This window comes from Apteryx rowi, unplaced genomic scaffold (assembly GCF_003343035.1).
Source record: "Apteryx rowi isolate R43461 unplaced genomic scaffold, aptRow1 scaffold_208, whole genome shotgun sequence".
In the NCBI taxonomy this organism is placed as follows: domain Eukaryota; kingdom Metazoa; phylum Chordata; class Aves; order Apterygiformes; family Apterygidae; genus Apteryx; species Apteryx rowi.
The window spans coordinates 1308946-1330568 of record NW_020448397.1 but is presented as its reverse complement, the minus strand read 5'-3'; the positions used below and the strand labels follow the sequence as shown (position 1 = coordinate 1330568).

General features: G+C 35.7%; 1 protein-coding gene across 1 annotated transcript in view; it reads right to left on the bottom strand.

Moving 5' to 3' along the window:
* Positions 1-21623, bottom strand: part of LOC112965249 (contactin-associated protein-like 4) — a 233587-nt gene that overhangs the window by 13155 nt on the left and 198809 nt on the right. The window contains exons 16-19 of the mRNA XM_026064067.1: positions 12363-12533; positions 6625-6843; positions 2979-3218; positions 1214-1438 (exon numbers count right to left, since the gene is read on the bottom strand). Coding sequence (XP_025919852.1) covers positions 1214-1438; positions 2979-3218; positions 6625-6843; positions 12363-12533 — 855 coding nt within the window. The remainder of the gene's footprint in view (positions 1-1213; positions 1439-2978; positions 3219-6624; positions 6844-12362; positions 12534-21623) is intronic.

Sequence of the window (21623 nt, the reverse complement as noted above, 5' to 3'; positions counted from 1 at the left end):
TTATTTATGTATTTTTAAAATTCAGCTCAGAAAGAGTTGGTCTGGTAGCTCATATCAATCTGACATCATATAAAACTCATCTTTTTACCTTAATAGCACTGTTCTTGCATAATGTTTACACTCTTCAGACGTTTAATTCTCTGACCAGTTGACAAATAGTTTCTATCTTACTTTCTATTTCTCTCTGTTAACTCTTAGTATACTGCCCCTACACATATAGCACATATGACCTTGTACAGACTATTCCACACCAGAGCAGAAGCACAGTGGTTTACTTCTCAGAGACTTCCTATCAGTCATAGATGGACAACTTTCTACTTTTCTAGTGGAAAGCAAGACCCATAGATTACTATAAGAAAACACAGGCAGAGCTGGGCCTGTCATGAGTAAAGCATGTTCCACCTCACGTGATGGGGAAGACATCCCAGTATTATTCTGCATCCAAATGTATACCCAGAAAATACACAGTCCCTTTCAGCATATGACAAGTGTGACTGGAATGGTCAGAACTGGCTAAAACCTTCTGGGACAAACCCAAGGATTTGACTTAGTCTAATTTCACTTTAATTTAAAAAATGAAGATTTTAGCCAGATGTAAGACAAGGAAAACATGCATTCAGAAATTAGAAGACAAGAGGAAAGAATGGAAAACAAAGACTGAACAAAATTTCGTGCTCAGCTAAAATGGACACAGGTCATCTCACACCAATTACGTTATGTGTATTTTCACCAGGAATACAATTAGGCTACAGCAATAGCTGAGCAAAATGGCCTGTGACTAATTTGGAAAATGGACAATACAGTTTCAAAAAGTACTTCATTTCATTTTTTATCATAAATATTTGGCACTTTATACTTTGTATGTGTAATGGACACAGCAGACATATTTTGAGTCTCAATTTTGAAACTTGCAAAAAAGGTAATCTGAAATATTCTACTGCATTTCTAAAGGATTTCCAGAAATAATCATTTTTGCTGACAGGATTTAAAAAAAAAAGTAAAAATTTGAATGATGGTAGGAGGGAATAATAGAGTACGGCTGCAGCAATTTTCAGGTGGAAAGCATTGCTTGGTACAGCTGAAAAATAAATCCACCATCTAAAGCAGCAACAGGACAATGCTTCGTTTGTGGTTCAGGTCTGGGAAACAATGAATCTGGGCTGGCAGCTGTGAGGTTCATTAGTGTTTCTAGACAGTCTAGCTGAACACTCACCGTTTTTGGTGAGAATGACCGAGAGATATTCCTTGTAGAAGGAGCTGACATAAAGCAGCAAGCTTGGCGTCCGTGTTGTTCGGAAGGTAAATGTAATTGCCTCCCTGTTCAGTGTCATGTCAGCATAGAAAGAAGAAGCGTGAGAACTGGAATTTTTAGCTAAGGGGTAGTATTCTTGAAAATTGTATGTCACAGAAGTGCCAGTCCCAAAAGAGGCAGAGATCTCTGAAACAACAGGTAATTCAGTTTTAAATACCATGCAAAACAACAGTAAGGCTTTTTTCTTTTTCCACCACAGAAAGAATAAAAAGTATTCTTAGCTATAGTGGTAAAGCTGAAAAAGAAATATTAATGGCACTACTATTCAGGACTGTAGAGAATAATAAGTCTCATCCTGGACCAAAAGGCCAGCTAAATAAGCAGATTATCTATCTGTTGAATGAAGATGTGTTTCTTTTAGTCTGGTTTTGAATGTGCCTTCTGTTTTTTTTCTGTTTATCCATATCCTCAAGTGCATATGTCCTCTCRCCTTGGTATAGTGTTCCTGCAGAGAAATGGGTACAAGGTATAAGCACGAATATACTGACTAACCTTGGCCATGCCTGAAACACTGGGTGATGGGATAGAGACAGGTCAGATGGGAGAAAGGAAAGGGGGAATACAAACCAGGTTATGGTCTTCTCACAGAAGAGTCACTCATAGAGGGTCTCTATGTCTGTGTCTCCTCACAAAGGTTTTCTGCTAAAAGTCACTGTCTTGGACTATATTGTTTTTGCACACAGCCTCCACACTTACAAAACCTTTGGGAAATTATTGTAATCTGACTCAGTATATTGATAGAGAGTGACTGAAAGTTATTAGTATAGGTGACCCCTCACTTTCAGCTACAGAGCCCGCTCAGGCACTCCAGAATAATAAACAGCATGTATGACCATCAGGTCTCTTTTGCTGTTTGTTGGGGAGGAGGAAAGTTCCATTTCTCAGTGAGTGGCATTAGCTCCACAGTAATAGATAAGGAGGGACTTCACATGAGTCCTATATCCTTGTGGTGGCAGCTGGGGTTTTTCAATGGCTGGATCAATGCCTTGCTCACTGATTTACAGGAACAAGGAGTTACGGCATTTAAGCTGCTCAGTACTTCACAGAATGCATTTAATACATGAAGGTAGCAAGCTGTTTTTAGCAGACAATAATTATTTGCAAATACTAAAAGTTCTAGATGAATTTCCAATCTTAAAGTCAAACTCAGTGACTTGTGATCACTCACCAATAAAACACCATAGCAAAGAGTTCTTTTAAAATAACTGGTAGGATGAGCTCAGTCCTATTTCCCATGATCTCACTTATCTCTTAGAGTAAAAAACACTTTGGGGATTTTCTGCTTCTTGGTTTGTTTTCCAAGTTTAGTCCTAGTTTTGAAATTAAGACTTGAAAGAGAAATCTGAAAGTATTGATAATCGTAGTATAATATAAAAGTTTCAGAACCATTGCACAACATTACAGAAAAGATGCTGTTCCTCTTGGAGAGTGTGGTGTCTGCTTTAAATGGTATGTCTTGAGTGTACCTCTCTGGAAGATTCATGTCGGTGTTAAAGGTAGCAACAGTTACTGAAGAAATTCAGCTAAATGTTTCTCTACACTAAGTTAAACTCACTCATAAATATTTTGCAAGTATTTAGGCATATCTTTAAAAGGTAGTAAAGATCTTGTTCTAGACTGTATGGTTCTATTCTTAATAATTTATAAAACTAAAAGACATGCTTGCCTTTCTTACAGAATGGCCCAGCGTAAGCAGAGAAAGTGCAGTCACAAGAGAATCCACTGTATTTCTCTTTACATTTTCCTCCGTTGTGACACAGGTTACCATAGCTGCTACAATGTCCGGGACAGCCTGGTTCAACTCCTGGCGTTATCTTCGCTCTCTCTTCCAGGTCAAGGGCTATTCCATTTAAGTGTAAAGAACGAATGCATCCCAAAAATCCTTTCTGCCTGGATGCTGTCCCACCTGAAATAGATTCATATGAACTTTTAAAAACTGAAAAGAATTGATGTGTAAAAAACTCTTTATGTTTTACAGTCCATTATGAGTTTCTAAGATACATGCCTAAACATGTGAAAATATTTATAAATAGCTCTAAAAGCATATCTGATTACTTATTTGTCAAGTAATTACAGTGAACTCTTGAAACTTTTAATGGAAAACAAGTATTTTGCACAGTAAAGATACCAAGCAATGATGTGTAGTTCTGTTAATTCATGAAGGAATCACATCCAGAAATTAGGGGTTTTTTTAGAAAGAGGAGAGGAAGAGGAGAGGGAGAGGGAGAAGAAGGACAGATGAACTCTGACTGTGCAAGGGAGTTCCCATGGTTGGGACATTAACATGAGATCCTAGATGGTTCTACCTCCTCAACGATTTTGGGAAAGTTATTTAGTATATGTTTGTACGTTGTCACCTAGGAGAAGATTTGGCTCTGCCTGCTAGTCTGAGTTTGCCCATCTTGTTCAAATGCTAGTACGTGATCTACAGGAATTGTTGCTGAACTTGAAACACCTTTAAAGGAGGAAGAGCTTTAGCATGCTCATCTCCGAGAGCCAAGCTCTCATCTACGAAATAGGAAGGTCTGGGCCCATATGATGCAGTGTGGCCACTTCAGCCAATTCCTTCCAGAAGATATCCCAGTCTTTCCTCTACCTTGACAAAGTAATATTCAGATTCGGCAAAAGAAAGGCGGATAGTTTACTGAACTGGTGTGCTGAAATGTGCTCTTCAGCCTGCAGTGTATACCTTGCAAGACAGACCTAGCCTTAATTTCTCTGTTCCTCAGCTTCTCGTTACAAAATGGGAATGATAATGCTTTACTGCCTTAATATCTTAAACCTTGTGAAAGTTGCAGTTCTAGGGACCACAACATATGAGGTAAAAAGAAAGAGGACAAACTGTTCTTTTCCAGATTTTTTAATGTATGTGTGTTCTAACTTCTCTATATTAATCTTCTAAACACCATAAGGTCTGTGGGGCATAGATTTGTTTATTAGCATATTACATTTACACATACTAGAGTACCAATTTTATTGGTACTTGGTACCTTGATGTAGCTGTTAAGTTTTTCACAGATAAAATAGCACAAAACCACAAAACAATGAGAAAGTTTTCTTTATGTTGCCTCTGCTAAAATTAGCATTTTGTTGGCAGCTTTAGGCTTTTATTGATAGTTTTTGGAAAACCAGAGTATTTACATTTAGCAAGGAAATCAAGAGTGTGTTAGCCTGAAGAAATCACAGTTCTAGTAAGTTAGTAAGTGACTGATAGGTAACTATGGCAGTTACTAGGCAAACAAGATGATATTTAAATAAAATGTGTCTCTGCTAATGCTATGTAACGCTATGACACTCTATACGTTTCATGTTCCTTAGACACTTTCACTAGCTTGAGCAGACAAGTCTGAGCACAGAGTAATGAATGACCAGTCGACTGTAAGTAGAAGTAGTCAAACAGTAAGTCTGATGACTCTCTCCACTGAAGAAAATTAGATTTGACTAAAGAGTTGAAAATTAAAATATATCTTATAAATAGTTGGCAGTTATTAAAAAGTTTTTTATATATATATATATATATGACAACAGACTGGTTTAACTCATAAGCAAAATAAACTCGAAATCCACACTGATCCACAAAACAGTAATACAATTGCAGAAACAAAGAGATTACTCAAAAGAAAACTGCTGAAGAAGTAATAAACCTTTACAAATTATATTCAAGAAATACATTGGCACAAATGGGTCAAATAATCACCGTCATTTGTTATGTCAAACTTCAAATATGCTATTTTTACATAATAAAATTAAACAAATATCACTTTTATCAGTTCTGCTCCAAATTATTTCAAAGTAATTGTACAAACCTTTGAAGAATTTCAAGGTATGCAGTGGGATACTGTGATATTTCATTTTAATCCCAGCATTTTAAGAAATTTTTAAAAAGGAAAAAACCACCAGAAGCAAAACAACAGAAACACTCTTCTAATACAAATTATTCAACTTGAACAATATCTGAAGAAAACAAGTTAGACGGCTTGCTTGCAGATGAAAGTCAAACCAATTTTTAAATTGCCACCTCTCCATATGGGAGATGAATGTATATAAGTTCACTGGCATTGCAAACTGTTATACTTCAGAAAAAGATTACTGGAAAGTGAAGTCATGAATACAGCTTAGTACAGTTTTAGATCTTCTGGGAAAAGAGCTAGTAAAGCTAGAGATTAGCTCACTGTAGCAAGTAACTTTATATTGCCGTAAATCTTTTCCTAAATTCTAAGTGCCAAAATACCTGAGAAAATCTGCAGAATTAGACTGTTTCTTAGAGGTGGTTTAAAGACCAGACCTTGCATATTCAAACCGATGTAGTTTTAGCTGTTCACATAACAGTAGTTATATGGTAAGACAAATAAAAGGATAACCGTATAACTTATTGAAGGATATTAAACAGAAATCTCCTGTTCCCTCCATTAAATATACTAGTCCGTTACTGTGAATATAAACTAACTTTAGGACTTTTCCTAACTCCACTATAGCTCATATCTTGGATATCTTCTTTGTTACAGAATCCTCCTCCATAACAAAAATGCAAAATTTTCCAAAATTTGGTTTCATCTCCTTCTCTTGATGCTTTTTTGAGACATAGTTCAAAATTCCAGTCTGAGTGTACTAGGGTTCCCTCTCCATTTAAATTTTTCTTAAGGACACACAGCTTCTTTAGCTACAATTTCATAACACTCTTACCCTTAACTGCCCTCGTCCCCAGCGCCCAGCAAATGAAAAATAAGTTCATTTAGTACAGCATGTCTCAGACTAGATCTAACTATATTATTGGCATGGTTAAAGGTAAGGCAGTCTTTATATGCCCTTAGAGTGTATGCTRTATGAGTGCACCAGAAACATGAATAAATACTATGCCAATATTACAGTGAGAACACTATCATATACATAACACCTATCCACTATTTTAAATAAGCATTAATTTTTGGTTATACTATTTCTCCTTTTCCAGTAGCTTATGTAAATACATTAATGTCACATATGCTAAAGTACAAAGCCAGGATTGCTCAGGTAAACTTCCTCATTTGAATTTTTCATAGTTTAGTTAGAACAGACTGTAGAACTGGATTACTCATGGTTCTGTGAAAGCAAATAACAGTCCCTTTTTCTCATTTCCAATATTAAGTAAACACAATCTGAACATTTTATTAAATGTATTAATAAAGACCAGAGGAGTAGATCCTTTAGTTGTTCTTCAAACAAATCTCAAAAAAAGGATAGTGTAATTGAAAGCTTATCTAGTAATAACTACTGGCTCAGTTACTTAAAAAAAAAAAAAGTTTTCATAAAAAATCTGTGAAATAAGTGCCTACCTACAAAAAGCTGGCTGTTGAGTTGCAARCGAATATGTCCATTAGGTGGAGCAGCTTGAGACTTTTGAGGAAGCTGATCTACTTGTAAGGATGCCTCTTTGATGTTTCGTTCAGCCTTCACATAATGCCACTGGTTGTCATTTAAGGAAGTGAGTGATTGCACTATAACTTCACTAGGTCCATTTCCAACATCAAATGAAAAAACCACTTCAGATGGAGCTACAAAGAGGACAGCAGTGACAGTTTATTCAAATTATTTCATAGTTAATTGAGTCACAAAAAATCATTAAATGTCAACTCTTTTAAGATATCTAGCCTACTATTTCCTCTGGCTATCATGGGATAAAAGTATTCATTTTAGAGCAAAACTTGACTTAAGGGGACCTATCCATAAAGTTCATTCTTCACATTCACTGACACTGAGAACAATGATTTAGCAAAAGAATGGAAATCAAGCTGTTTGTGGCCTCCTAGACACCAAGTCAAGAAACAGTGAAAGTGCTAGCTTCATTATTTTTCAGTTTGGATAAAAATCACCTCCTGCTTACATGTTAATTGATTACCATTGATAACTTTAAATTTCTTTTATCACTATTATAATCCAATCAATCTTTTCTACCTGCTCTTTTTATTTGTTATTTATTTACATAATTTCTACAACTATCAGAGGGCAAATTTTGCTCTAGCAAGCATGTACACTGGATAAAAGGAAATATCTGTCTATTGAAACAAATGCAACTTATTTTCCAAATCCGTAAAGCAACYTTTTCAAAAGAACAGTTTTGTTCCATAATGTATCTAATGTCATTTGACTTCTTTTTGTGAGATGTTCAAATTTCAAAATGGGATCTCATTTAAGGGATAGGTTAATTTCATGTCCAGAATGGCTATATAGGTTGTCAGAACACCAAAAGTCAAAAACTTGTTGAACTGCTGCTTGAAGAGAGTTGTGTTTTCAGCATTCTGCTGAGATGCTGCAGAATGCGACGCAACTTCTGTGATGCTGCTCTTAGGCAGAAGACAGGCCTGCTTGATATGAATGGACTGGTCATATATCCATTCTTTCATACAATTTCCTACTCTAAAACTACTTGCTCAAGCAGACTAATAGGGTAAAGTCTTAGTTAGTTTATAAGATTGCATATGTGGTAAAGTAACCTGAGTCATTCCCTAAGCATCTCTCACATTGTATGGATTTATATACTCCTAAAAAATTATAGTTGAATTTTTGCATGTCAAATAATAATAAGAGGAATATGTGAAAAAATCTGAAAATTATAAATATTCTCTATGAAACTGTTTCTTTTGCACACTGAAGGACAAACTTATTAAATGAAGAAATCCCTAAATAAGGGATTGCTAACAATTTAAATTATTAAGGATTTAAATAAAGAAATAGACATCTGAGAAGGATCCACTGAAACCAACAGAAAGGTTTCCATATACTTCAGTGAACTCTGAGAGAAAAGCAACATGATCAGAAGTAGTCAAGGGAAATCAAACCTCTTCAAACAACATTTTCAAAGATGAATTTACAGAAATAATAAACATATATAAGATTCCAATGAAACAGTTTTATTTGTTTTTCACATTGTAAAGACACATTAACCTTTTTATAACACTTAGATCCACTTTGGCCAACCTTTAGACTGACTTATGCCATATACTTGTAATCTCTTAAACCTCAAATTTGGTTATTATTAAATATTTTGCTTCAAGAATTGAGCCTGAGAGAGAAAAATAAAATGATAAATACACAAAGCATTTGACTTTCAAAATAAATAAGGCATAGCGTGCAGTCAATTTTTAAACAGAACTCCTTCTGTAATCAGTGATCACTTCTGCTTAAAAATCAACAGTGCTGTTTACAATAATAAGAAATAACAGATGCCTAATAACAGTTCCTTAGTAAAATGGGTTTTAGGATAAATTTCTTTCATTTGGACAAGGTTAAGAGCTCAGTCTCCCCTTACTGAAGGGTGAAAAAAACCAAAACACATACACAGTAGGAGAACAAAAGCAACAGAAACTCCATGTGATCAGGTAGGGAGAATTTCTGCTGAATGTTACCTTCTGTAGGGAGGTCTTTGTAATCCTCTGGATACTGTTGGAGTGAAGCCTGAAAACACAAATTCTGCTTTGAACTTACTGAATGTGCCTATCAAATAGCATATTAGAATGACAGATCTGATCAACAATGTGACTGCTTAGATTTTAAAGCCAAGACAACACATAACAAAGATTTTGAAATAACCAATGAAATAACAAGTTATGTTAGTACTACTAGAAAAATCATAGGATCTTGAAAAAAGGGAATCAATCCAAAAAGACCCAAAGAGTTAGGATGACTCTAACAGCATCTGTTGAAGTGTCCTAAGATTGAACAGAATATGTCAAATCCAAGGATAAATATAAACAATTAATATTTTATAATACTTTAAACAACTCTGTTAGACCAACTACACTGTAAATTTGGAAGAAATTTGACATTTGTAAGTGTAGAGGTCAAACCCTGTGGAAGGAGTGCCACAGGATGTGGAAGAATGTTGACCATGTTCCATTGTCATCTCGGGACAAAGGACCATTGGGCAAAGAGCACTCTGGCAGTTTTCAGAGCAGCGTGCAAATTCTCTTGAATTCTCTTCTGGTGACAAAGATGCCCTGTGGCTCTTATCTGCATTTGCATTATAACAAACATAGTCCAAATAGTGCAGGGACTCCTGTGAGAAGTGGCCAGGTGCACTCAAACATAGGCAGAGCACAGCTATAGATTGGCAAAGTGGAGTGGAAGATGCAGTCAATGGTGATCATAGAGAGTGATCGTGGCTGCCTGTGGCTAAGACCACTAACAGTGAGCACAGTCATTAACAACCATTTAGGGTACCAATCACATGCAGAAGCAGAAAGTGATTACCAAGTAATATCCTACAGAAAACAAAAACTGAGCACTTTCTGTAGAGGAAGCAATTAGATCTCTCTCAGCCTGGACAATACATTATAAATTTGGGCAAAAGGAGGTAGACAGCAGTTCCATATTGAACTGTTGAAAACTAGTACCAATGCAGCTGCAAGAAACCCTCCAAACTAACACATGATTGGGTTCCTAGACCCACCCTAAATTTCTGTTTAAATCATTGCTTTTAAACAGCAAAGAATTTTTCAATGAGTATTCATARGTATAAGAAAGCTACTTAGACTTTTGGGTAGAGGATATGACCTGTGGTCACTTCAGTATTTAATAGAGTGTGCTACCTAAGCTCTCAGAATTGAATCTAGCCCTTGCTGCTTTAAGTCACTAACTTTGCAGAAGATCACAGGAACTAAAACGAAAATAAAAACTTGAATTTCTTATAATTCTGTAAAAAAATAAGAGTCGTGTCTTATTCAAAATGACTCATTTACTTTGTATTTTAAAATATAGTTGGGAGGAACATCTTCCTTCTTGCAATGGCTAATTAGAATATTATACATAGAAGCATTGCAATGTTTATAACTGTTCATAAAATTTAACAGCACCAAATTTCACATTTCATATTAAGAATCTTGATTTGACACTTCTTGCTTCAGCAAAGCTACAGACTTAAATGTCTAAAGACCATTATGTTATAAATAAAAGAATTAGATTTAAAGCTTGAGAACAATCAATAAAATGCTAAAAAATCCTTGTGTTAGCAAGTATAGAATGCCAAATATTAATCACATAATGAGTTTAAAATCATTTCTAACATGTCCTCATCTTAAATACTGACAACTGACATTTTTATTATTGTTATTTATTACACAAATCAAAGACATTGATTTATGTGGAACTACTAATAGTATATCAAGTGTAGGTTGGTGATTTACATTCACATCTATTAGAAATGAATATGAGATGATGAAATATAAAAGATCCCATACAATGAGAAATGTTCAAGGTGGTTCAATTGTTGTTGTTGCTTTTTTTTTTTTTTTTTTTTGCATAGATACTTGTGGTAAAAGTGCATATTTCTGCACGTTATCACCCTCAGTGAAAACACATAATTCTGGCTCCAGTACAAATAATTCTGCAAATGATTTACAAAAAAAGCTATTTATTGAATGCATTAAAATGCTTCTGGGAGTAAAGAAATATGTCTATATGCTACACAACAATGTGATAAACTTCATTTTTTAAATGCTGAGACCAGTTCAACAAGGCAAAGCCCTTCCCTTTTCTGCATGCCTCACCAGGCACAGGCCATATAACAAACAGAAGTATATAGCAATTTATACAGCTGAAGGATGCTTATGATTGAATGGGACAGTGACATGGGTTTGTCTGCATATTATTATCACGAGGAAAGAGATATGATCTTCTGCCAACCATGTGGATAAAAAATTTTTGTCAGAGGAGAATGATTAATTCCACTCAGTAGCTTTCCTCTAATTCCTCTAACTAGGGTGTGGTCCATCTCATGATTAAATCGTTTATTTTGAGAATGGAAAATAATCTGTCACACAAGAATATCGTCATTGCTTCATGGTTTCTCTATTGAAGTGCTAACCCAGCATATTTTTGGTATTATGTGGCACTGAATTTATTATGCTAATATGTTCTGTACCTGTTCACAACACTGTAACAGAAGGCAATTCATACTGTTGATAAACATGGCAAAACCATTACTGAAAATAGGGTATCTTTTGAATACAGCACTACAGTTAGAGACAATGTGAACCAAATCCATCAAGCTTAAGACAGAATGTTCTGTAATTAAACTGCCTCTGGAAGAATAAAGTGGCTGTTTTCTTTTTTGTTTCAATAAGGTAACATCTTAAACTTGGCAAAAAACAAGCAAACAATATTTCATTTTGTACTAAACATACACTACTGTTACTACAGCATTATTTTATATGATATGAAATGTATTATGTATCTACTCATTTATTTGTATTTCTTCACAGGATAATCCTTCAGTGTGCTGACATAATGGATCTGTAAAAAAATGAAGAGTTCTCTAATCCCAAGATAAAGAGAATTATCAAGAACTCTCAAAGACAGCTTGTTAAGTATGAGGCTTTTTAAATGATTTGCCATTTAAAATGAATACAAGAGTTTTTTGAAATAACACTCTTGTATTGTCCTTTTAAATATTCTCCTTTTAATAATGAACAACATAAGACTAAAATACAAGTCAACTAACATAAAGCATTCATTCCACATTAGTCATATTACTGAGTGAGACAATTTATTTTTCTCTTTTAAAGCAAAAATTTATCCATGTGTAGAAGACTAACTTTGGGAAAGTACAAAGAAAAAGAAAAAAGGGAATATACTCAAGGTATATGCACCTCGAATATAGGAAAAAGTATACCTAAGTTAGGATATGGTGCTACAGAACCTGAGTGAGTCACACATTCTGATTCTGAGTGAATCTCCCAGCATCTGCCTGTAAGATCTAGTCTTAAAACTCAGAGGGAGAGAAGCTGGTGGGGATAGCAGAAGGAAGCAGGCAAGCAGGTTGAACACGTTGCTTGTTGTGTCCTTAGACTGAGAAGTCTCTGGGGCAGAAATACTCTTTGAAGGTATGTTTGTAAAATTAAATCCAGGTACACAGTTGGGACATTTTTGGAAATGAAAAAGCTACAATAACAGTAGTAACAACAGTAATAAAACCAGAGAACATTTTAAAAATATTCCCTCTTTAAACTAAATTCTAATTTGCTCCAATTGAAAGCTAAAATAAAATAATAAAAAACCCTTCAGTGGCATTACTTACAGTATAACTCTATCCTTATGAAGTCTTGAATTCCTAGGTTTTCTAAAAACACTCCTGAGGAAGCAGTAGTCTTAAAGAAAAATGATACATCTGCACTGAGCTCCCCATGGAAGGTAGGGAAATGAAGATAGGACGTCTCGGTGTTGAAGGAGGCTGAATTCCAAAATGCTCCTGGTCAATCAGAGCAAAAAATTAAGTGACACAGCATTATCTAATATTGTCAATTTAAATTTTATAACCACTTAAACAGAGTGCCAGGTCAAGGCAGGAGTTGTAACATGCAGCAGGTCTAACGTCTACACACGCCTCCCATCCAGCCAGTAGAAAGAACCAGGGGTTCCTGGAGACACAGAAAAATGTTTCAGAAGGAGTGGTTAAAGTGATCACTTCAACCAAAACCCAGTTAATGGAAAATAAAAGGCTGGGAATCTCAGTGGCAGCTAGATTTTCCAGATAGGGCCTGATGTACCTTCTTAGAGGCAAATAAAGGTAGCAGCTTTGAATGAAGTACTATATCTACAATAGCTGATATAAACAATTGCTCTGACAGTGGTGATATGTATTTCCCAAATCACGAGGAACACAGTCATGTTGTTATTGTCGTCCAATGAGGTTTTGCCGGATAACACAGAGCAGGATAAAGTTCCCAATAATTCCTATGGAAAGAATTAAATATTTAAATTTTATGACAATACTTGTCTTTTAATTGACTGCAGTTTAGAGATTTACATGCACTCTTTCTTACATGATGATTCCAACATAAGTCACCTTTACTTGAGAAAAGGTTACAAGATCAGATACAGAGATGTTCCACTGGTTTTGTTTTTCTTTAAGCTGGCATTTAATTATAATGTGCTAAATTTTGTTCTTGATTATTAAAAAGCATACGTAATAATCTCTAAAAGCACTCTCTTCTAATGAGGACATTATCTACTTTATGCTGCTCAAGTAGAAATACCTTGTTATTACTGCTGAATTCTTACAGATTTATCTGTCTCTTTATTAAGCTATATTGCTTTCTAAATCAAATGAGGCATTCAATACCTTCTTATCTAATTGAACAAGGCCAGTGCACATTCTCCTGATAACACTGTGATTTGATTCTAAACAGTATGGAAAAGTATGATTTTTGCTCCAGGCACTCCCAGATTTTGAAAAAAAGCCCAGACTTGCAAACTCCTTTCTTACTGCAGAATCAAAGCCTGCAGTACAAGCAGGTCTGATCCACAGCTCACTGAAATAAAATCGAAGTCCCCTCACGCATCCCCCCGGACTTTTTAACAGAGTTTTAATCAGGGTTCCAATCCTGCACCTGGAAAAGCAGCATGGCAGGATATGCTTTTATTCTGGCAATTGCTTGCTGCGACACTAGCCACTTGGGACCACTGCCAGCCATCACAAGTTAGAGCAGCCATCAGGGCAATTTTTGCACGGTAGGCCAGAGCTGTGAACAGATGGCTCAGGACTGGGAAAGAAAAGAGAAGCTTTGCACCTCACTCTCCCACGCTGTACGACGGGCTCCTCTGTGGCAGCTGCGGAAGTAAGCTTAACATTCTGTGCAAAACACCATGAGCTGAAGACAACAGCCTTACGCACTGGAATCATTTTTAAGCCCATGTTTTTCAACTGTTTCAGGTCATGGCTCCCACAGAGCAGAACTTTGCTGCAATTATGACTCAAGAATATAACAACTATTTAGAAAACAATGGGCTGGCTATTACCAGTAATTCAAACACAATAGGAAGTTTAATACTAGTAATTTATACAAAATTGGTAAAACATTGCTTGTAATTAGAACAGAAACAATAGCAGCAGCAACAGTCCAGTAGAGTAATGACACAATTAGCTTCAGTGAAGCATTTGAATGATCCTTGCAGATCAGATTGGAGTCTTTGTGGGAGGGCAGAGTTGAGCTATGTCAAATGCACTGATGAAATACAGTGACCTAAAAGGTAGGTTGAATACTCCCTCTCTTTTGACAATTTTGTTTTTACACTAAGACTCTCAAAACTGTCCTTAAAATGAGAAGTTTTATTCTTTCTGTCTTAATTTCACCTGACTTCTCCAACTGCTCTTTTTCCCAGCCCTGAAAATTATGTGGTTTGTGCATGTTAAGATACTGTACGAATAAAACAGGATAAATGCATATCTATGAAAAGTGTATTAGAAAGTATCTTATGCTGTTGTAAAGCAGGATAGGAAAAAACTTCTTCATTTTACAGCATCTGTCTCACTGTCTCCTGCTGAGTTTTCTGTAATTGACAATCACCATGTAGATAAGAAATCAATAGTATTTAGCATTTTATCTGTGTAGTAAGAATACAGTCTTCCTGCGAATAAAAAAAAGCAAAAGCAGAAGGCAGATTTGTTTGTTATAAATAAAAAAAAATAGCATTATATATGTTGCAAAAAATACTTTAGTGTTTGGCATATACCAGCTTGAAAATATAATGTGAAAAAGGGAAAAATGGGAATGAGACAGATAAATTAGCCATTTGAATGTTGCCAAGATAATAAAAATGACTCTTTCAAACCAATTGTGTAAATGTATATAGTAGAGCTCTCCAAGTTTTTCATCAAAACAGAATTTATCATTAATTTAACAATTTCTTGTTGATACTTTTAAGTGTTGTGTCATTCATTCTTTTAGCGTGAAACTCCAGCAGGGATAAAAGTGAGTGCTAAGGCATGGGAAATAAACACAGTACTTTTTAGCAGGAAATAATTGACTGTTCTTATGTTGCAGAACAACATTTTCTATAAATATTTTTTACCAGTCTCCCTTTTCACCGAAACAATACAAACCTCTAACTGACATGACACATAAAATAATGCCCATCTCTTATGGAGAGATGTAATTGAAGCACACTGCTGTTAACCTGGAGGTCCTAGTTGACTTCTCAAGCAGGTTGTTGTCTTTGAGAAGATGCTTTATTTGCGCTGCCTTCCAGGTTTTCCATATTCTGTCCCTGAGAAGGATGTTGTGAAACATTTACAAAGCACCCAGAGAGCTCCCAACGCAAAGTGCTCTTCTATGTAAGAGCCAGCTTCTGGCCACAGGTCCGTCAACAGGATCTTTGAATATCATTGAAATGTCACCATGATTAGATTATAAATGCACCGTAGTAATAATATAGAAGGGTAATACTGAACAAAGTATGCTCATTGTAAATTGTGGATCCTATTAGCATAGGGCATAAACTGTTCAGCTTATCTGATCTCAATGAAATTACCAGGTCTGTATATATCCTGTTGTCTTTAGTCTGGTGCTCTTTGTCTTGCCTCTAAAACTGATCTTTAACTTATGTGATCACACTCTTTGCATGCTAATGGATTTGTGGATGGGGGTGGGGGGAATGTTGCTTTGCTGCATTCCTGTGCAAAACAAGGCAAGAAAACAATCACGATCTATTACATAATTGAGTCACATCTATTTCCTTCATATTTGCACAGTCAGCTTTGCTACGTGCAAAAGTTTCCCTTCACCCAGCAGAGCAATAAGGAAGGCAGAATTACTGAGAAGTGTGCAAATTGCTTCTTCTAAAGCTAAAATCTGGCCAGCTGGCAACTGTTTGCCTTTGAGAATTTGTGGAGTACAGCTGCCCCATCTGTATCACTACTTCCAGCTCCGCTACATTGCAGCTTATTATAAGTCATAGATTAAAAGACCAGAAGGGAAAACTGTGATCATCTAGTCTGACCTCCTATATAACACAGACTGTATAATTTCCCTGAATCAATTCTTGTTTGAAAAAGAACATTTATTCTAGGAAAAATCCTCAATCTGGATTAAAAAGAAATTATCCATTGATGGGAAATCCATGATTGCTCTTACTGTCAAGTTATATGCTTATGTATGCACATATGCTAATTCTATTTCCCTAGCTTCAAATCCCAGCCACTAGATCTTTGCCTGATTTTCTCTCATGACTTTAAAAACATTATTTTCAAGTACTTACTACATGAAAGACTCCATTTAAATTGAACATAACACCTCAGACTTCATCTGAGTTAAGCAGACAGACTGAGCTCATGAGGCTTTCCCTAAAAGATGCATCTTTTCAACCCCTTAATGCAATCCTGTAACCTTAGATTGTATCTACACAGTTAAAAATTGTAGGCATGTAGGCATGCCTAATTGTATTAAATTATTTGACTAACTACCCAGAAAACAGTAAAAAAGGCCAAAATAGTGTTGATTAGATCTAGGTTTGGACAAAATGAATTGACATTGTTAACCTAAGCATGAGGAACAGGTGGACACCTGGTATGCAAATACATCTGTTATTAACAGCAAAGAGACATGCCCTGAGTTCTCAGGCTACTGTAAACAAGAGGAACAGACCTTTTGGCTGATGATCAACTTAGGAAGTTAGTGTGTTGCCATCAATAATGATATCACCTACAACCCATTAATACAGTGGGTATACCTGTTGTTGAATACCTATTGTTGAATACCTATTCAACATTCATATCCATTAAAGAATGTCAGACATATATATACGTATATATAATGTCAAACTGGGAATTCAGACTGAATGGATTATCTGCTTGCAACTACCTGCTGACTATCTGCAAAACTATCTGCTTGCAATTGAATTTGTGTGTTTCTAATACTTTTTAGTCAACAGAGTATGTGATAATCTGTCAAATGTCTTACCGAATTCCAAGTATCTTACTTCACCACTACCACTTTTACCAGCCATAATACTGGTCCCTCAAAAGTTTGACCAAGTTCATTCATATATAAACTTATGATGAATGGTATATTGCCTTTCCATTATATTGCATTATCCTTATATTATGCTTTATTCAGTTAAGATCTATATCAACAATCTTATTTTTGGCCCAGGAATCAATCCCATACTGACAGATTATAATTACCCATTTATTATCCATAATATTGGCACATTAGTTTTCTTCCGGTCTTTCGAAAATACTTGTATGTTCCAATCTTTACTGGAACTTGCTAGTAATATATCAGAGAGTTTTCAGACAACTCTTAAGAAAAAAAATTTGAATGCTGTTGATTTTGAAAAGTCTGCCCTTATTAACTGACTTTCTTTATTAGAATTTTATCAACATCTGGCTTTTGTTCAAATACTGAAAAAAAATCATGAAACACATCTCCTGTTTTGGTCAAAACCATAGTATTTCTATCTACTAATGGCCCAAAGGTTTCTTTTGTCCTTGTATGCTTAAAAATTCTTCTGACTGTCCTACTCAGTTGATCATAGATTAATTTAGATCTCAAGTTTCATTAAATCTAGCTATTAAATCTAGTTACCATTTCAAATCTGATACCAGCAATGCTGACATATAATTTATTAGACATATTGTCTGCAGCAAAAAATTATGAGGGAATGTAGAGATGAATCAATAATATATTTTAAAGGTGACAGAAAAGGGTGAATGTTGCTTGTGTGCACATAGCTGAGTGTCACCAAATCCTATGGCCTAATTTCTTTGAATGGCCAAATTCTCCTAGAATGTCATTCCYTTTTTCACTGCATTTTAGCATCTTGGAAATACAGATATCTAGCTGTATCACAAAAGCTGAGAAATATCATTAATATCTAAATGAAACTTTATAAATAAAATGAAAAAATACTGGTATTTCTGTTGTTATTATTGTTTCTAATATTAGATTATTCTGCCTTCCTTTGGTCTTGCAAATATGGTTTTGCTTTCTGCTTATAAGTAACACATTTGAGTTGAAGAGAACTAATCAATAAAGCTAACATAAAGAGGTTAAATACAGTTGTGCAATGTTAAATAAAAGAGTAAAAATAAAAAGCAGCCAATCACACAAGGGCAACTTTTGCTGGTCTGCATTGAGTTATGCTGCACAACTTTTTAGAAATACCTAATCAAGTATGTCCAATCTGGAAACTCAGTCAAACAGAGTGCATGATTTACGACAATTCAATTCTCTGAACTATTTATGGATCTACTTTATTTTGCTGTTGACATAAACAGTTATTTTTATCTCTAAATAGGTGTTCTACAAAGAACAGATTATTGGTGTCATGAGAATTTACAGTCTTTGGGGTTTGAATCATTTGATGACATATCAAGTGTGTGTATCACAAATACAAGTAAACCTTCCCCACATCTTTTTATACGGTATGCCAGTGATTAATTTTGAAGAATTTATGCCTGTTAGAAAGAATAAAAACATTTTTAATAAGAGGATGTCCCCTATGAGGTAGAATTATAATTTAGTTTTTGAGAGTGACAGAAGCAGAAATAAGCAATAATCTCTCTGGAGAGCACTCAAATCATACTTGTGAATCCAAGAATATCTATTTTCCTTGTTTAACAGCACTTCTGAGAAATGGGTATTTGCCACAAATCTTGTGTTCTCCACCTACCCAAAGGTGCAGAACAAAAAAAAGTCATTAAAATGCTTTTAATTAGAACCTCATAGATGTATGCCATTTCAGATTAGAAAATAATCTGCTTCCTTCTTGAAGCTTCAAAATGCTACTAACTATCCCTGATCTTACAAGAAAGTTTAGTCTTGATTGCGTTCTGTCTGGCTTCAAATTTAACAACTACTATAACTCATGGCTTTTTATAGTTTCTGGAAAACTGAATTTTAAAGAAAATATTCCTTATGTATATCCCTGCCTAAATGTAAAGATCACAGTAAAGAATTTCTAGTGAATATATTCAAACATTTCTAGTATTATTAGTTTTATTCAATACCTTGCCTTTTTTTTATGTCACAATTCTATGATTGCACATCTTTTAACTTCAGAAATTCTGTGTTGTTTTCTTAAATTTTAGCCCCTACCTCCCTGAAAGCATTCCATCTCTCTCAATCTTTGTCTTAATGGCATATTGAAAATGTCTGAAAAAAACGTTATTCTTACTTTTCCTATTAAACAACCTAAGTGAACGTTCCTTTTCAAGGTTTTTGTTGTATTATTACCATTAACAGTTACAATTGGAAAGCTCTTCTCACTGAGATTATTTCAATCCCAAATTGCTTCTCCCGAAGCCAAACTCTATAATATCATCTGACTTTATAAAACTATTTTTCTGACATTCAGACTTTGACTTCTTCTTGTACTTCTCCTCATGATATATTAGAGTTCTCTACAGTAGCCTGTCTAGAAACACTGTGATCTTTCAGCATCACTATGAAATTTTATAGCAATTCAACCACTCAGACTAAGAAAACATCAAATAAAGGCAGGGATGTCACTGGGTGTCAGTGCTGTGTGTATATTTTAATGATGCATCAGGAAAACTAGTTGGAATCCATATTTTAAGATTTGTGATAATTGAGATCAGGTTACATAATTAATAATGGCTGGGAACTTGTAAGCAGTGAGATGGAATTCTTCCACACTTATTAATAGTACATGAACTGTAAGTACTTCCGCTCCATTTTTGTCATTGTCCCTGATTCTTTTTCTGTGCAATTTTTTAAGGTAAATAAAACACCATCTAATCCTAAATTACAGCACAGCTCAGTATTATTTTTTGCAAATGGTACCAAACCGGGATCACCAGTCAATAGCCTCAAGGGCAGAGCTGCCATCCAGAGGAACCTAGACAGAACAGAGAAATGAGCTGACAGGAACCTTAAGAACATGGAAAATGCCAAGTTTCCCTGGGAAGGAAGAGCCCCTTGTAGTGACACAGGCTGGGCGCTGCAGGGCTGGGAGCAGCTCTGCCGAGAGGCCCTGGGCCCTGGTGGGGCAGCAAGCCGGGCACAGGCCAGGCCGTGGAGGGACATGGCTATGACCCGCTGCTCAGCACTCCTGAGACTGCATCTACATGCTGGGTCCAGTTTTGGGCCCCCAGTACAGGAAAGACATTGATGAACTGGAGCGAGTTCAGTGGAGGGGCACCAAGCTGGTGAGGGCTGGACCACTTGTCCTGCCCTGCAGGCTGAGGGACAGGGCTGGTGCAGCCTGGAGAAGGGACAGCTCCGGGAGGACCTCACAGCAGCCCCCCAAAACCTCTGAGGAGGTCATCAAGAAGATGAAGCCAGGCTCTTCCCAGTGGTGCCTGGCAGGAGGATGAAAGACAGTAGGCATAAGTTGAAACAAGAGAGGTTCAGACGATATAACTAAAAGATATTTCCCCATGAGGACAGTGAAACAGTGGAGCAGGTTGCCCAGAGACCTTGTGTAGGCTCCATCCCTCAAGGTTTTCAAGCCCCAGCGGGACACAGCCTTGAGGAACCTGGTCTGGCCTCATGGCTGACCCTGCTGTGAGCAGGAGGGTGGGCTAGAGACCTCCTGAGGAACCTTCCAATCTGAATTATCCCATATCATATCTCCATGATTTAATAGTTCTATGACAGGGAGCATAAAAAAATCAGTTAGTTCACATTCAGGTTTCAAAGAAGTAAAAAGGAAGCTCCAAATTGTATTTTTGAGCTTTATGAATTTTCATAAGTAAATTAGAATGCACTGCTGTTAATACACATCTGTTAACAAATCTTTCAGGCATAATCATCCTGACAAGTCACAGGAATGAAAGCAGAGATGACATAAAAATGAACACACTCTGATTTCTATGCATTTATCTATGCAGTCTCTTGAGTAAGCCTCAGTATTTCTTTATAGGTATTCATTTCCCCTTATTCATAAAGGCTGAAGAAATTTGAAAAACAAACACATCATGTGATGAAAGAGGACAGTCACATAACAAATAAAAATAGTAATTTGTAATTATCTGAAGCAATAGTGAGGTTCATGAAAATTAATAGGATAACATTTGATGCAAAAAATGAGGTTTATTAAATATCTTTAGCCCTTCCCTAAACTACAGACAGAAATCCTGCCCCTTCAACTTATCAGTCAAGGTTTTTAGGATGACCTATATTTTGTTTCTCCTCACCTTTGATTACAATATTAGCAGCCATAAAATTTTGTTCAATAGTTTATTACTGAACATAAAATAGATCTGTGTTCTTTGACAGGAAGATGTTAATTGATGAAATCATAAATGTCATCACAAATCTTCAATAAGATACCAAATTTTATCCAGTTGTCTCATTACCATTCAATGATTCTTCAGACCTAGTCATTTTCTAGTTGCTGTACATACATTTTCAGCATGTATTATCTTTACTTTTGAAATACTAGATATCTTTTGAATTTTTAAATTCTTAGATTTGAAATTTTGTTCATAAATACAGTGTATACTGACCTAATCTCCCTTAGTACAGTTTTCTTACTTGCACAGGTACTCAGAGGAGTTAATATACATAAGGTTTGGTGACAGAGGCATGCATAT